Raw genomic sequence first — 17,523 nt, 5'->3', positions numbered from 1 at the left:
CTAAAATTGGTCATCTTCGACAAAGCATTGCTTATCAGACAAAAAATGTTGAACTTAATTGACACTCACCTATCCATAACGGTTCCTACCACCGTAGTGTCACCTTTGAGGCATAAATTTCATCTTCTCAATAACTCATCTCAAAATCTTATGCCGCATCATTGTGCTGCTATCACTACCACCTAACCTATCAAAATGAAATCCATAGTTCATGCATCGTTTTCTTCTTTTTGGTCAATAGGTCTGCCCCACCATCCTTTTAACAACGGTGCACACATGCACATGGGCTTCTACCTCTTCTATAACCAAGAATTGTGTCCATTTCATATGATCTCATCCATCTCATCATGCAACCATAGCCACAATTCACCTAGGGCCGATCTGCCTATCATCTTCTTGTGTAAGGGTCTATGCCTCGCTGTTGCCATCTGTCAACTAATAGAGATCCATACCACCACCCTAGGTTGCCAATCCGTAGAGTGGCATAGTGCCTAGATCTACCCTATCACTACCACAAGGGGGACACACCACCACCCATGCCTTACTCATGCATAGTCAAGGCCCTACTCTAGTACCATGTTAAGGAATCTAAAGTCGTTGCCATGTGCCATAAAAAGACACATGTTGATAAATGAGGCACCCCATAGTCTAGAAGCTCTTGTGTACCTAATGAAAACTTTTTGCCACCATTGGACAGCAGAACAGCCTGCTTGTCTCAACCCCATTCATAGATCGAGAGAAAAACAAGGAAGATGAATTTGTAAGCTCAATCTGCCCAACCAACAAAAAGAAGAATGAGTGTATGACATTACATCGTGAATGAGGGTCCTGACCAATCAACTTGACAATGTGCAAGATGAAATGGTGTTGCAATTTTCGTTGAGGAGTTTCCTCACTCAAGAAGCCGAGTTGGACAACATGGAGATTGCATACCCAATAAGGATGTATGATGGATTGCTCAATAGAGAAATAGTGGTGGAGAAGGGGAACATGGAAGCCCAAAAAAAGAAGGTGCTAATCCAAGAAGTGGATAGCAAAGAAGAAGAATTAGTAATAAAAAAAGGCACAAGGTCGAGAAGGAGGAGCTAAAGGAGCTTCTAAAAGAAATGACCATTATAGGCACCCCAAAAAAGCGTAAGGCCTAGTGCCATAAATGCAAAATAGATGGTCACATGGCAAATGAGTGTTGCTTGGATAGGCTTTGCAACATTTGCAACCATGTGAGCCACATGGCCAAAGATTTATTTTTCAACAACCACAAACAAACAATAAACATCCACCAAGTGGAAAAAGATTGGAGAAGATTCTATAAAGGAAAAATAATGAAGAATAACAAGACATGATACTTTTGCGGCAAGGAAGACTACCAAAAAAGCAAATGCCAATTGTGGATGAAATAACTTGACATGTTTCAAAAGGCATGCAACCAAGATGACTACGCACCAACAATAGGCATAATATTGATAGAGTTAGATACAAAGGTGATCACAAGGAGTGGCCCAAGCAAGCTTGAGAAAGTTGATAGAGTGAGGAATTTGTTAGAAATAATAAAATAAAATGACAAAGGAGATAAGCCATGACCTAAAGCAAAAAAGAATCCTCTTTAAAGTACGGAACTCATCGGATCAACAAGTTACAACCACCAAATGATCGACTAATGGGACCAAGAAAAAGGAATGAAGGAGGCAGTGAACCCAAGAGAGAGGAAAAATCTGAAGGACTATTGGAGCAGAAGCAGACCAACTCAACCTTAAAGAACTTTATTCCATTGATGGAGCTTGTTCCTTATTGCTTTGAATTTTTTCCAAGGCCAATCATTGACCGATGACCCATATCCACACCCCTCACAATAAGGATTGAGGTGACTGAGATGATGGGTTTGGAATGAAGAACTACCCATGATCGACATTAAAGTCTAGAATCATAAGTGAAGGGAGTGATTATCAATGGTGGAGGCTCAAAGTAAACATCATCTTTGAAAAGAGGCTAAAGTTGAAGAATTTGAATTGCTCACCATTCAAAATTTTAATGGCAGATCAGAGGTTGGTGATGTCTATGTGCAATCTCGATGCTATCAATATCAAGATCAATGGAGCCTACTTCATGGTCATGTCCATTGTGGCCGAGATGGAAAACCAACGAGGATACCTGGTGATGTTGGGACAACCATGGTTGAAGGTGCCAAGGTTCTCCACAATTGACCCTTACAATCACCCAATATCGAAAGGACATGGGGATACCGATGGGCAAAAGCATAATCCAAAAAAATTGTAAGCCCGAAAGAGGCATATGCCTTGAACAATAGGCAGGAGCTATTTTCCCTTGACATTATGCCCATCTTGCAACGATTAATGTACTAAATGTGGGTAGCAAAATGAAAGGGTGACAGAGGTTAAAGAGCTCCACAAGGCCTTTTCAAAAGGCTTCACGGAAGATAAACAGAAATCCAAGACCATCCAACAAATTGAATTGGCCAATTCAGTGGTAGTGGAAAAGCCACCAAAGGTCAGGCAATCAAAGAGATGAAGTGGGGATCATGTGAAGAACCAAAGTTAATTTAGATTAGTTCCTCAAGCCAAAGTTAATTTAGATTAGTTCCTCAAACCAAAGTTAATTTAGATTAGTTCCTCAAGCCAAAGTACTAAAGCATCCAAACATGTATTTGCATGGAAACCCACGATTTGAAGGGGGTTCCACAAATCTTGATTCAACACCTAATGCCCCTCATTCTAGATACAAAAACCCACTTGGTAGCAATGATGGTGAAGGATCCCCAACTATTCAAGTTAGTGAAGGTAGAGATCAACTAACTGCTCAAGGTAGGATTCATCAACTAGTTTGACCAAGCGGTTGTTTGTTTCTCATCATTGAAACAAAGTATAATGAGGACGTGCGAGTGTGCATCAACTACATAGACCATCCCCTACTATCATTCATGGACACCATCTTGGACAAGGTAGCAAGGCATGAGATGTATACATCCATGGACAAGGTAGCAAGGCATGAGATGTATACATTCACGGACAAATACACTGGTACATTCAGATAACATGGGCTAAGGAAGACCAAGAAAAGATCACGTCCATCGTGGAGTGGGGGCATACTCAAGTAAAGTGATGCTACATGGGTTGAAGAATGCATCGGCCACATTTCACCACTTCATGGTGGAAACCTTGCAAGGACACCTTGGTGAATTCCTTGCGAACTTCTTGGATGATTTCTCAATCCACAATATGAAGCAAGAACACTTGGAATGTCTATAAGAGGAGTTCTATAAACTTTTCTCAGGAAAAAAAAACATAATAGGGAGACTTGAATTTCCCTCAATCCATACAAATGTAATTTCTGCATGTTGTTAGGGAGGGTGTTAGGTCACACAATCTCTGGCCATGTTGTTATACTTGATTAATAAGATGATCATGAATACAAGATTGATTTGATGGATGCTACTACTTTAAGAATTTAACTTCAAGATCATCCACAAGACCAGTTCACCGCATTATGGAGTTGATTACTTCTCTCGCATTGAATATAAGAAATCCAACAAAGGGATTGATGATAGTTTGCTCAATGCTATATGTTTGTGGTCTAACTACTATAAAGACAAGCACAAAGAGATCCTCTAATATCTCTTAACGAAGGCATTTTCCAAGATGCAAGTAAGGACGAATGGTGAAGGGGGGCATGGTCCTCCCCAGCATTTTTTTCAAAAGGCAAATGTTATAAAATTAGGCTCTCATTTGGGTATGTGACAAAAGTTGGGCGACCATGGTATTTAGTTTTTTTTTGGGGAAAAATATATGTTGATTGTTGGTAAAAACTACAAAAATTTGAAACCCTATATGTTTTGATTGACAAATCAAATTGGGTCATGTAGCATATCAAATCAAATGGCAAAGACATGACGCACATACTTATCATATTTTTTGCACCATTTAATAAAGCTACATCCTTCAAAATAAACATTTAATGAGGTTATTTCTAAATTTATCCACCAAGTTTAAAACCTAATCGCCCATTTAGGCTATCATTTTTCAAGGTTGAGAATAGTTGAGAATAGTAGGATAGCATAATTACGCGCTCCTTTTCCAAGAAGAGTCTTTGGAAAAAAATCATCATCCTCGTGGGAGATACTTGTTTATAGGTGGCTACTTGTACAAAAAAAGGAGGACATGGTCCTTTGACAATGCGTCTTTTCGCACAAAAGAGCAATCGTCATGGAAGAAGCCGATTGAGGGGTTGTCCATGGTGATTTCTCCACTGAGGTCATGGTACAAAAGTCCTAAGTGTGAGATCATGGTGAGGCATAACTACACAATTGTTGCAAAGCATTGCAAGAGCTATGATGCATGTTACTGAATTGAAAGGCCAACCTAGATGCAATTACAACTGACCAACTCATGGGAGCCATTCCATAATTGGGGATTGTATTTCATTGGTCCATTCAAAATAACCATGCATCTAGCCCAAAAGAAATACATGGTGGTGGTGGTCGATTATTTCACCACATGTGCTAAAGCAAAAGCCTTCATCACGAACAATGCAATCCTTCCTCAAGGACAAAACAACCTGCCAAATCCGCAAGGTTCTTGTACAAGCACATCATCTACCAATTCCGGTGTCCCGTTGAGATTGTGTCCAACCAAGGGGTTTAGTTCATCAATTCAATCATCGATGTCATGACAAAGGAATTCCTCATTTAGCACAATACATCAACAACATACTCTTTGCATGCGAATGATTAGGCCGAATCAATGAACAAGGTGCAAAAATGTTTCTCCACAAATGATTAATGAGCACCAAAATGATTGGGATCACAAGCTGCAAAACATCACTTTTGGTATACTGAATGGCATCCAAGATCACAACAATACATACCCCATTCCAGTTGGCATTCCATCTTGGAACAGTCCTACCAAACTATCAAGAACTGGTGAAGTTAGGGTGAGGGCCGCCTAGATGCAAGGCATTATCCAATAAAGGAGGAAGGCATGGCATGAGCACCAGATTAAGAAAAGGCCCCTCAAATATGGAATGCTCATACTACATAGTGCCCAACTAGGAGGAAGGCATGGCATGAGCACCAGATTAAGAAAAGGCCCCTCAAATATGGAATGCTCATACTACATAGTGCCCAACTAGGAACAATAAAGCAAAATCTACATCGAGCATGGTTGGCATGGTACCTAATCGAAGAGTGCTTCGACATTGGGACTATCATGTGGAAGGCTTGGAAGGTAATGATCTGCTAAAGTGAATCAATGGAATGAAGATAAAAGTGCTTTGGCAATAGGTGTAGTTTACTCATGCATAATTTGGTGAGGATACCTCAATGTGCTACTTCATGGACATCGGCCTCTAAGAGCTAGTACATGTCAAATTAGGATTAATAGGGCACTCACATGGAATCATGATTAGAGGGGAAGACAAAATTGGTCGCAACATCCTAGAAAGTTGGAGTCTTAAATGGTCAAGATTCCATGTGGGAGGACATAATGATGGAAAGAAGAGGTGATGAGAGGGCAATGATTTGACATCTTTGATAGAGAGTTGGGGCCTTAAACCCTAGAAACCTATGTACATAAACCCTCCAAGGAAAGAGGGCTCACTTTTCTCATTCTCAATCCAAAAAGCTCAGACTTTCTTCCTTCCACTCGTTCAAGAACCCTGCCTGAAATCTTTAGCTTGCATCCCACAAACCCAATGGAATTGGACCAACCATCAAAGAAAAAGGGAATGAAGACCAAAGGGCCCACATCAAAGAAGCCAAAATAAGAGAAACCAAAGAGCCTGGAGCCCACCATTCACCAATGGCCAATAGCCTCATTCAATTGGTCACACTTGACTAGGCTCGATGGCTTTTGGCATTGATTGGATCCCCTTCATTGAAACTATCACATCAGTGTACCCAAGTACACGCATGTCTCCTTTACCAAAGCAAATGCACATCTCCTTGGTACCCTTCATGTACCTCATGATGCACTTAACTGCCTCCCAATGCCTCTTTCCTGGATTAGCCATATACCGGCTAAAAACTCCCACTGCAAATGCAATGTCTGGTCTAGTAGCTATCATAGCATACATAAGACTCCCAACTGCTGATGCATAAGGAACCTTGGCCATCATGGCCCTCTCCTCATCTGATTTGGGACTATCTGTATGACTCAGTTTCACATATGGAGGCAATGGAGTACTCACTGCCTTCCCCCCCTCCATATTGAAACGCTGTAATACTTTTGTAACATACTCTTTTTGTGAAAGCCAAAGGAGTTTCCTACTCCGATCACGCGTGATGCGCATACCAAGAATATGACCTGCAAATCCCAAATCCTTCATATCAAAGGCCTCATACAACTTGGCCTTTAATGCATCTAGCTCATAAGTATTCTTGCTAGCCAATAGCATATCATCCACATATAGTGCCAAGATTATCAGGCTATTATCCTTAGCCCTTTTAGTGTAGAGGCAGTGATCGATTTCACTCCTTCTAAAACCCTGGGACCGAATGAAAGCATCAAACTTCTGATACCATTCTCTAGGTGCTTGCTTAAGACCATAGAGACTCTTCTTCAGCTTGCAAACTAAATGCTCTTTGCCCTTTTCTTCAAAGACTTCCGGCTGCACCATGTAAATTTCCTCATGCAAATCCCCATGCAAGAAAGCTGTCTTGACATTCATCTGCATAAGCTCCATATCCTCTGCTGCCACTAGTCCAAGCATGCATCTAAGTGTGGTCATCTTCACAACTGGAGAGAATATCTCATCAAAGTCCACACCCTTCTCTTGCTTGAACCCTTTAGCAACCAAACGGGCCTTGTACCTAGGCACATCATCACCTGTGACCTTCATTTTGTAGACAAAATTTACATGGCAATGCTTTCTTTCCATGTGGCAAAGAAACCAAGTCCCAAGTCTTATTCTTCATAAGTGAACTCATCTCTGATTGCATAGCATACTCCCACTTGCGTTGATCCTCACGCATCATAGCCTCTTTGTAGCAAGAAGGCTCCTCGCAATCAGTAAGCATCACATAGTCTACCCCTGGAACAAACCTATCAGGCGGTCTAGACACTCTAGATGATCTTCTCAAGGGCATTTCAGCTTGCTGTCCCACTTGCATATCAGCCACATTTGGCTCATCATTTCCACCAATAGATGATCCATCATCTACCCTTGATTGTATACCTGTGGGAGTACTTGGTTGTACCATTTCTTGCACATTTGGTGCATGGACAGCTTGCTGTCTATCAACATATGCAGGTGGATTCACATCCTGGAAAGTGATTCTTTTCATTTTAACATCCCTCATGGGTGCCTTATGCATCTTCTTCTCATTGAAGACCACATCATGGCTGCGTATGATCTTCTTTGCTTCTGGATCCCAGAGACGATAGCCCATCTCTCCACTTTCACCATAACCCAGAAAGATGCATTTCCTAGACTTAGGATCTAGCCTTTCGAAGCTCTTTTGGCACATGTGCATATGCCTCACACCCAAATATACGAAAATGAGAGTAAGAGGGCTTCTTGCCACTCCATGCCTCTTCAGGAATACCACCATTCAAACTCTTACTAGGTGATCTATTGATCACATGCACTGCAGTCTTCATTGCCTCAGCCCAAAAACCACCAGAAAGACTTGCATTGGAAAGCATGCATTGCAACCTTTCTTGAATGGTACGGTTCATCTTTTCTGCAACTCGATTTTGCTCTGGAGTACGAGGGGATGTGAGCTCCCTCTTAATCCCACGTGTATCACAGAAATGCTGAAAGTCATGAGAGAGATACTCTCTACCATTGTCAGTCCGTAGGCATTTAAGCGTTCTACCTGACTGATTCTCAACCAAGGCCAGCCATTTCTGAAATACCTAGAACACATCACTCTTCCGAGCTATAGCATAAGCCCACACTTTCCTAGTTGCATCATCAATGAATGTCACATAGTATTCAGCCCCACCTAATGACCGTGTAGGCATGTGACCGCATACATCTGAATGCACTAAATCAAGCTTTTCAAACTCTTCCTTTCCCCTTCTTTTATGGGCTGATTTAGTCTGCTTCCCATAGAGACAATGCTCACAAAATTCAAAATCAGAGAAACTCAAATGCGGTACATAACCCAAACGGCATAAGAGTTTCATTCCATTCTGGCTCATGTGCCCCAACTTGCAATGCCACAAAGAAGTGCTTGGCTGCTCGGTTATTGCAACAACATGATCAAATACCCCTGATACATGTAAGGGATACAAAGTCCCACACTTGGCACCCCTGGCCAAAAGCATAGAGCCCTTCTGAATTTTCCAACTTTGAAAGCCAAAAGTGGTGTGAAATCAGCATCGTCTAGCTGACCCACTGAAATAAGACTCTTGGTCAGCTTAGGCACATGTCTCACATGTTTCAAAACAAATGCAGACCCATTTGCAAAAGAAAACTTTATGTCACCTGCTCCCACTATGCCACATGCATAGTCATTTCCAAGATGCACACAACCTGTCTTTCCACTATCATAAGTGGAGAACCATTCCCTATGGGGAGTAACATGGAATGAAGCACCAGAATCCAAAATCCAATCCTGGGAATATGCATCATCTGAAGTGGTAAGCAACTCTGCAGATAAAGTAGACATGAAGAGAACATCATTGTCACTATCACGTGTGACTGCATTGATCTCCTCAATCTTCACTTTTCCTTTGTCCTCCCTTGGACTCTCTTCCTTTTGATTTGCACCCCAATTTGCATTCTTTTTCTTATCCTTTTGCTCTCTTTTCAGCTTGTAGCAATCCTTTTTCATATGGCCCTTCTTGCCACAATGGTAACACTCAATGTTCCGTGTCCTGGATTTGCTACGAGACTTCCCTCTTTCTTGGGACTTCCCCCTGAACTGTGATCTGCCCCTTTGCACATTTAAGGCTGCATCCTGCTTGGTGCCATCCATAGACTTCCGTCTAATCTCCTCGGCCAACAAGCTACCCACACCATCATCAAATTTCAGTACTCCACCAGGTGCAGAGTTACTGACAGCTGTACGGAAGGTATCCCATGAGGATGGCAATGAACATAAGAGAAATATTGCCTTAGTCTCCGCATCAAAATTCATTTTCTGAGCCTGAAGCTGGCTGAAAATAATATTGAATTCATTCAAGTGAGAAGCAATGGAGATACCTTCCTTCATCTGCAGCTCAAACAACCTCTTCATGAGGTAAACTTTATTAGAGGCAGTTTCCTTCTCATAAGTGGCACACAATTTCTTCCACAAATCTTCCGTAGTCTGCTCATTTACTACTGTGAAATAAACTGACTCTGCAAGATGAAGTCTAATAGTAGACTTTGCTAATGCATCCAACTCATTCCAATCATCCTCAGACATATTTGCAGGCTTAGCTTCAATCCCTGCCAAGGGTTTAATCTGCTTCTTTTGAATAAGCACATCCCTTATTTGTTCTTTCCACAAAGAAAAGTTTGTCCCATCAAACTTTTTAATGCTGAAAAACTCCTTTTTAGACATGGAAGAGGATGCCATAATGCAAATAAAGCAAAATCCCAAATGCTAGTGCCTGCAAGAGAGAATCACAACAAATACCAGGTGCATCCAAATGTGTATGCCACAATAGACTGAAATATCACCAAAACTCAAAGCTCAAAGCATCTGACTCATGTGCATATACTATGCATCCATATGAGCAAATCTGGCCCAAAAGAAAATGCCAATAAGTGCCAAATGACTCAAGCATAAACACCGTCCACTGGCATATGCATCAATTATATCTCATCCAAGAGAGCATAGCACTATCAGTGCATCACCTGCAATGTGTCAAAGCTGTCCCTTAGCATAAAATAGCATCCATGTGCAAAGCATCCATAAAAAATAGCATCCCACAAGGCAATTTGGGCCTATTAGCACATCCAACAAGGACCGCAATGCATCCAAATGGCCTATAAATCATCCATTGCAACCCAATGCATACCACGAATGAGCGCACAATGCTCAAACTGCAACCAGAGTGATCTGCATAAGGTATGCTCAGGAAATCATGGTCCCACGGTAATGAGCGCTACTGAAAATAGAACCTGAGATGCTTCAAAAACATGGGCGCCATTGCATAATCGGACTCAACAAGAAAATCTGCAAATATCTCTCTTCCGCCAGAACTCCAAAATCCCAACCGATGAGTGAGAAATGGGAGTCAACACTTATCCACTGCCATGTGGCATAAATCTAAGGTTTCAAAACCTTAGAATGAAAAATGTATAACAGAGAGACGAAATCGAATACACAGAGATTTATAACTCTGAAAATCCTCCACCGAATCACGCAAGAACTGATAGGTAGGGGTTTTTGGGCATCCGGAACGCAATGGGACAGACGGTTTTGGAAACCGTGGTCTCAATCACTGGGTCCAACACACGGACTGAAAAACGTTTTTGGAAACAGAGCTATCTGTAAACTCCACCGGAGTGCGAATGATGAGCAACATAGAAGTTTTAGGACCTCCTGAGTCCACCGAAACTGACAGATCTGCAAATGGTTGCTCCAAACTTGAGTTCCAACACCCAGGCAAAAAACGCAGAAACTAACACAGTGAGTCAGAAATCCAATGAAATGATCCCAGATTCAAGAATGAAGGTGTTTCCAAGCTTCTGAAGTGAAGTGGACACCAAAAGCAAGCAATAGTTGCCTCTACAAGTCAATATGGAGTCTGTGTCATCGAACGGAACAGGGAAAAGCTCAAAAAACGACTTTTTCTTTGAAACCACTTAACAGGCTGTCAAAACCACTTCGCAAAGCCAAAGTGACTTTTCCAAAGGTTTCTCCAAGGTCTCTACACACTCGGATGCAAGTAAAGTCACCCACAAAGCTTCCCACAGAGCTTCTCCTTCCTCCCACAGAGCTGTTGAGCTTCCAAGCATTCACGCACGCTCAGCTAGATCACTCGGGCTCTGATACCAGTTAAGAGTGCTCTCAACGGAAGCAAGAACGGAAGAAGGAGAGAGAGAGACAGAGAGCCACACAAGTTTTGGTGGGTGCAGAACCACCCTAATCTTCTTTTTCATTCATTTATATGTGTGTTTGAGTATTGTACATAACCGGGGTTAAGGCACAGTGACCTTTAACCCCCACATAGCAGTGATTGGTGCCTCACCCTGGGAGCTTCAATCGCGACCCCAAAAGAGAAAGCACCAAGTGTAAAACCAAAGGAAGAGGGGAGGTTTAGACAAGTAGAAGGCTAAAGACACAAGAGACCAAGTTGGTAAAGAAAAAGAGAATTGAAGGGCTAAAGAAAGTAGATCAACCAAATTTGTAGAGAAACAAGCTACCAGTGGAGCCAAACACCATGCGACCTTAGTGAGGAAGCAAGTAGTAAAAGAGGCTAACACACAAGTAGCCCAAGAAGCAAAGGAGTGGATAGGGCCCTCTATACAAGTAGCCTTGGCAACAAAGCAACGAGTGATATTGGAGGTCAGGCAAAAACAAATCATAGAGCTGTGCGAAGAAGACAAGTCCTAGGCATCCTCGAAGGAGCTCATTGAATTGGAGCCTAACGTTTGACCACCATTGATTACCCCACCAAGGACTCGACAACAAATAATGCTCATGACAAATCAGTCTAGAAGGGGTTACCTAAGTCGTCTCACCCATATCCTTGTCCATTCCACTCCACATGAAGCAAGCATGGAAGTGAACATGATTGCTAAGGTGACAAAGATTTGAGAGGTCAGCAACAGCAGTGAACCATGCTAGAAACATTAGCCATCCTTTCATCACTCAAAGACCCAAAGGGCACACATGATTTGATTGTGGGCCTCCACATAGGGAAGGGCATTTACTACTGAATGAATCATCTCTCAGTGCATGAGGCCATAAGGATTTATGAATTTTTTGCAAATGCTGCAATCCTTCGTTTCCCTTATGGCATGATAGCACCAACACCGATTTCATGAGTAGCAAAGAGAAATCCAAGCCACAAGGATAGGGATTACAGTAGAGTTAGGGCTAATGTTGACCTTGGAATTGATGTTTTAGGGATTCAACTAAGGCCACAAGGAAATGATTCGATCGAAGGACGAAGCAAACAAATTGAGCTCCCCATTGAGGAGTGAAGGGGCAAATGCTTAGCCAAAGTTGGGAGCAACTCGTACCCACCTAGCAATATAGTGTACCAAATGCCTCATCGCCTGTAGATAGAGTTATAAGACAATCCAATGGTGCTACATGACAAGGCAATGTGGCAAAGGACCTTGGTAATGATAGATGATGATGAACGTAGAATTTGTGTGACAATGAAAGGTGTCAAAAGGTAAGATATGATGTAATGGCACCTATATCCTTCTAGTAGGGATGTGCAACAGTTGTTATATTAGAAGGCAGGTTATGTATTAAGGTCCTAGATTATAAGACCTAAGGTTTTTCTTGCTACCAAGGCAACCCATGTGCGTAGAGTGCGGCCTTGATCCATTTGTATTTGACTGCCAATTTTTGCTAAGTAATAGAAGAAGATTGATCCCTTTGTATTCAATTGTCAATTTTGGTTGAGTAATAGAATAAGATTGATTCCGAATCATGTGCATACCTTTTCTCTTCTTTCTAATTATCATTCACATTCTATGTTTTGTGTTCTCCGTTGCTCTCATGTGACATATTCGTTGCACAATGGTTCGCACCACTCAAGGAAGGGCCACACCCCACTAGTCATCTAAAAATATCAATTGCCTCGCACATTTAAACAAAGTGAAGGGCCTCGAGATGAACCAAAGCACCAACACGCAGTCACACAATTCGGTGTTAATAATAAAAAATTCATGTGTTAACAACAATAACAAACAAGCCCTAGAACTTGAGAAGGTTCAAACATCAAGAAGAATATGATCCACTCATAAGTAAAGTACGACTCCCCATAATTCCCAATAAAAGAAAATAAGACAAATAAAGAGGCCTCTATTATAAAATCATCGTAAAAGGTTTATCCTCATAAATAAGAGGGGAGGGGCCCCTTCCATAAATAGAGGGACTTCCTCATTATTCACCCTCCTCTTTAGAACTCCTGTTGCCTTTACTGTACCCTTTCCTCCTCCCTTTCCCACTAATTACTACATTTTTGAATTCTTTGCAATTGGGGGGACCTTTTTATGGAGAGAAAATCTACTACTTGGAGGTGAATTTATAGATCAATGGGTTCTTCAAAATTTCCTTTGTCTTATAAGGGAGAAATCAAGGAAACATTAGAGCAAAAGTCAAATATGAACAAATCCATTATTCTTCATATATGCTGTGTCACTACTATGCTTGTAAATATGCGTTGGAAGGGAGTGGCACGAGTATGAGGGCTTGTGAAGGTAGGTACTAAAGAGCATGAAGATTTTGTGGTGTCTTATGGATTACGTAAAGCCCACCTCTCTTTGAAAAACAAGGTCTCACCCTTGACCTCTACCACCTTCTTGCTAGAGGGAGTGGCCTCTTCCACGAAAGGCAAAGTGTAGAAAACCAAGGCTAAAACTTACACGAAAGGCACATACATTCGTTTCCCACAAAAAGAAACCAGTAAAAAATAACCACGTCGGTACCTTACAAAAAGTCAAAAGTTTCCTTTACCATGGCCATGCTAATAATAGATAATACTCAATCAAGTACTTGGAGAATTTCAACAAGAGTTAAGAACTTCGTAAAGTTTCATGAGTAATTTGCTTGAGGATGATCAAAATGTTATAATAAATTAATCTTATGACTAGGGCAACTTCTTGGATCAGAAAGATCAATACGATCCTCAAGGCACATAGGCATAAATACCAAAAGGAAGACCAAATGAAAGATGGCCCTGCTAGGAGATAGAGGAGCTCTTTGTAGATTTGGCAGCCGGTGGGGGTACTTATATTATTGCACATTTGGAATTTTAGAAAGAGAGTGTTTTTTCAGAGAATTCCAAGGAGCAGGATGCCGATGAAAGACTATGTGAACGAAATAAAGAAGACGATCTAGTTTTTTGGGTTGAAGAATGAAGTCTTAAGCAACATATGGATGTAGAGTGATTGCCTTTCCCAAGGGTAGAAAATTTTATTTCTCATGTTGTAATTTTCTTTGTAAAAAAACCTCTGACAATACAATTTTGACTTTTTCCTGCCAAAAAGAGAGATCAATCGGTCCTTGTATTTTTATAGATTGAAATAAAGTATACTTTTCAATGGTAGAGCATATGATTCAATAGGCACCTGTGATGAGGTTTATTGGTGAATTAGAATTAGTTGAGGGGTGATAGGGCCACAAGGAAAAATTAACCTAAGTACATACAACGCATGCTTTTGCGGAGGGGGCGAATTAACAAAAGCTAAAATTAAGAATTCTAGAAGGTTTATCGAAAGAGAATTCGAGAAAGTTTGTCGCGCCGCGCTGAAGAAGTGGGAGGGAGGGGGAGGGAGAAGGAGAAAGGAGAGGAGTAGGGGAAGGGGGAGCGGAAAACAGAGGAAAGGGGGGGCTAAGAGCACTTCCTCGCGCCTGCCAGTAGGGCTGGAGCAGTCCTACTGGCATGGCAGTTCCGCAGCCCCACGACCCCTTAAGGCCAACCTCTCCCCCTTTCCCTGGCGATCAAATGCCAAGCCAGCATCTGAGAAATCGAGAAATCTAGCCCAGCATTGCAATGCTGGAACATCATTGCTAAAGTTGAAAGGAGGGCAACAAAAATGGGCAAAGTGGAGCGCAAGAAGAACTGGCTATTCCGGTTGCAGACGGTGCCACCGGTATTCGAGGCACACACAGGAGTGAGACAGACATGTGGGGATGCAAAACAAATCGCAAACCCTGCTGCTATCTCAGCAGCCTGCCCACTGAGTTTCCAGTGTCAGGAGCGACGCGGGGAGCTACTCTAAGCTGAGCGAGAGGGCGATGAGGAGGTCTAGGAGGCTGAGGGTGGAGAGATCAACTTTTTAAAACTAACAAGAAGTAATTAATTAAGTGTCTCGAATTTTGAACACAAAATTAGGAATAGGAGTAAGAGTTAGTGGTGAGCGCTTAACTAAGCGACAACAACTTGGTTAAGTCAACCTAAGTAGAACTAGAAGCCCTTTCCTTGCACTGCACTCTTAGCAGTCTCTCAGCTAGCCAGCGACTCTCACACAGATTTTTGAAGGTCGAACGCCATGTCTGTAAGTCTCTCTCTCTCTCTCTCTCTCTCTGTGGTTTTCCTCTTCCTCTTCCTCTTCCTTTTTCAAGTCTCCAATCGATTTTTCATCTCCTTGGCGCAGATCTTCGAGTATAATGGCAGTGCCGTCGTGGCCATGGTCGGCAAGAACTGCTTCGCCATTGCTAGCGATCGACGATTGGGCGTGCAACTTCAAACCATTGCCACTGACTTTCAGCGGGTTTTTAAAATCCACGATACGCTGTACATTGGGCTTTCTGGATTAGCCACTGACGTGCAGACACTGTGAGTGATCTTATATACCCAATTTCCCTCATTCACTCACGGGACGTCTTGAAGTTTCTGAGCAGAATGTATGCTGTGAGCAGGTACCAAAGGTTGCAGTTTCGTCACAAGCTTTACCAGTTGCGCGAGGAGAGAGACATGCGTCCAGAAACTTTTGCTAATCTTGTTTCCTCTATCCTTTACGAGAAAAGGTAGACCGTAGCTCCTTTTAAAGTTGTTAATTTACAGTTCAGCGGATTGCTTTGCTGCACAGAGAGGTTATCGTCATGAAGATTTGATCAGCCGCTCGTCTTCCGTAAAAGCGATTGGTGTAAACTTCTTTTCACCTGCGTGCAGCTATGCAGATAACGCTACATGTAACATCACCTATAAGATAGTGAACCCTACCCGTTAATTTTAAAACGATGAGAATATTTCTGATAAGAATGAAGTTTCAAATCTTGTTCAAATGACGACTGGGTTTAACATATTTGGTCCTCCCGCTCCATGGAGGCATGTGGATTTGATGGAGGGGTGTGTATGTATATGCGAGATCGAACAAGAAGCCTAGATAGCAATCGACGAGCTCGGTTGGAGCACCGGCAATGACTTTTGGCAATGGTTTGGAGGGGAAGATTGAGAATTCAGCCAGCAAGTTTGAATGTATGCATGGGAACTTTTGCTTGCAAGGTAGAAGGCCATAAGTATGAAGGGGGTCTTGAAATTGAAGTAAAAGTCCGACGGACAAGTATAAGGTTACATTGGTACTCTCAGGCATTAGTATTCAACTACTAGGAAACATTGCTTCGACTACAAGGATGATAACCTTTGGGACTGTTCTTGCACTTACGGCACTAGATAATATTTCTATTGGTGGTGAAGTTAGCTCTCATGATTGTAGTCATGGAGAAGGATGCGCATCTGGCTGTAGGGTTTGAGGTTTGAGGGAACAAGGTGTATAGACTTGGAGAATGTGCTCTATGGGCTGAAACATGACAAACATTGATGGGTACGTCAGACAGATTGGTTCAAGAGTCCTTTAGACACCAACCTCGACAAACACAAAGGCAAGACATTCTTCGCATTTTGTTTGAGAGCCACCATGGCAACTGGATATGTATTCGGAACACTAGTCTGGAGTGACTTTTTGAAATTAGTAGCATATAGCACTCAGCAAGGGACTCAGCAAGCCAGCAAGGGACTCAGCAAGCCCTTTGCCTTGGCCTACTGTTGCTTGTGTGAGTTACTTTTGATTGCACTTTGTCTCGTGGGCCCGCAAGGCCTCCCAAAGACGTTAATATATATTTCTTTCTTTCTCTCTCTCTCTCTGTGGGGCCAAATACTCATTCTTTATCTTGATGATTTGTTCCTCATGGGGGACCACGAGGGGAGGATCATAGTTATTTCGGGGGTTTAAGAGTTTATGCTCCACCTCATGGACACCTTGTTAGAGGCTTATGAGGACAAGCTTGTGAATAATAGGTTTAGGAAAGGCTGGCTGAAAAAGGACATGGGCTGTATACCATACAATGGGCATTTTCTGCTTCAAGAATCAATATTGCCTTTGAAGGAGATGCCCCTCGGCTTCTTTGGCTGGAAGTTATCTTTCACATTAGGGACCATATGTAGATTCTGAATCCTTTTTTTTATAAATGAGTCCCAATAAATGGGAGCCATAGTATCATTGAATGCTGGGGAAAATACTTGGTCAATGATGACTCTATAAAAAATTTGATAAAGAGCTGGTACTTGAGCATATTATGCTTGTTAAGAAGAAAATTCATGACTCGGTATCATAATTCAAAATCCTTTGACATAAGATTGCTGGGAACATATAACTGAGTCATAATGGAATAAAACCATAGTTATGATTGTTTGGATTAACTTTCTAGGCCTTCAATCTCAGATAAACCCCTCAAGCCATGCTTCAATGGAAATATATTTATTGCCTCTTCTAATAAAAATAACTGTAATAACTGCTTGAATGAAGAGATTTGGACTACTTTTTGATCAGCCTTCTCCTTTAATGCTAGCCTTCGTCATGGCTGAGTTTGCCCTTCACCTCTGGAGTGCCGACAGAAACTCAGTACGAAGACTTTGTATAAATGGATGCTCAAGTATGTGTGGGTGT

The 17,523-nt window shown here is 41.9% G+C and overlaps 1 protein-coding gene across 1 annotated transcript in view; it reads left to right on the top strand.

Moving 5' to 3' along the window:
• The first annotated feature begins 14,972 nt into the window (after positions 1-14,972).
• Positions 14,973-17,523, top strand: part of LOC147903046 (proteasome subunit beta type-3) — a 105,717-nt gene continuing 103,166 nt past the window's right edge. Inside the window, exons 1-3 of the mRNA XM_087373320.1 lie at positions 14,973-15,132; positions 15,232-15,413; positions 15,497-15,604. Coding sequence (XP_087229446.1) covers positions 15,127-15,132; positions 15,232-15,413; positions 15,497-15,604 — 296 coding nt within the window. The 5' untranslated portion in view covers positions 14,973-15,126. The remainder of the gene's footprint in view (positions 15,133-15,231; positions 15,414-15,496; positions 15,605-17,523) is intronic.

This window comes from Dipteris shenzhenensis, chromosome 4 (assembly GCF_047967505.1).
Source record: "Dipteris shenzhenensis isolate YYH24624 ecotype China chromosome 4, Dip_SZ_1.0, whole genome shotgun sequence".
Taxonomy (NCBI): domain Eukaryota; kingdom Viridiplantae; phylum Streptophyta; class Polypodiopsida; order Gleicheniales; family Dipteridaceae; genus Dipteris; species Dipteris shenzhenensis.
This window is presented reverse-complemented; position numbering and strand designations above follow the sequence as displayed.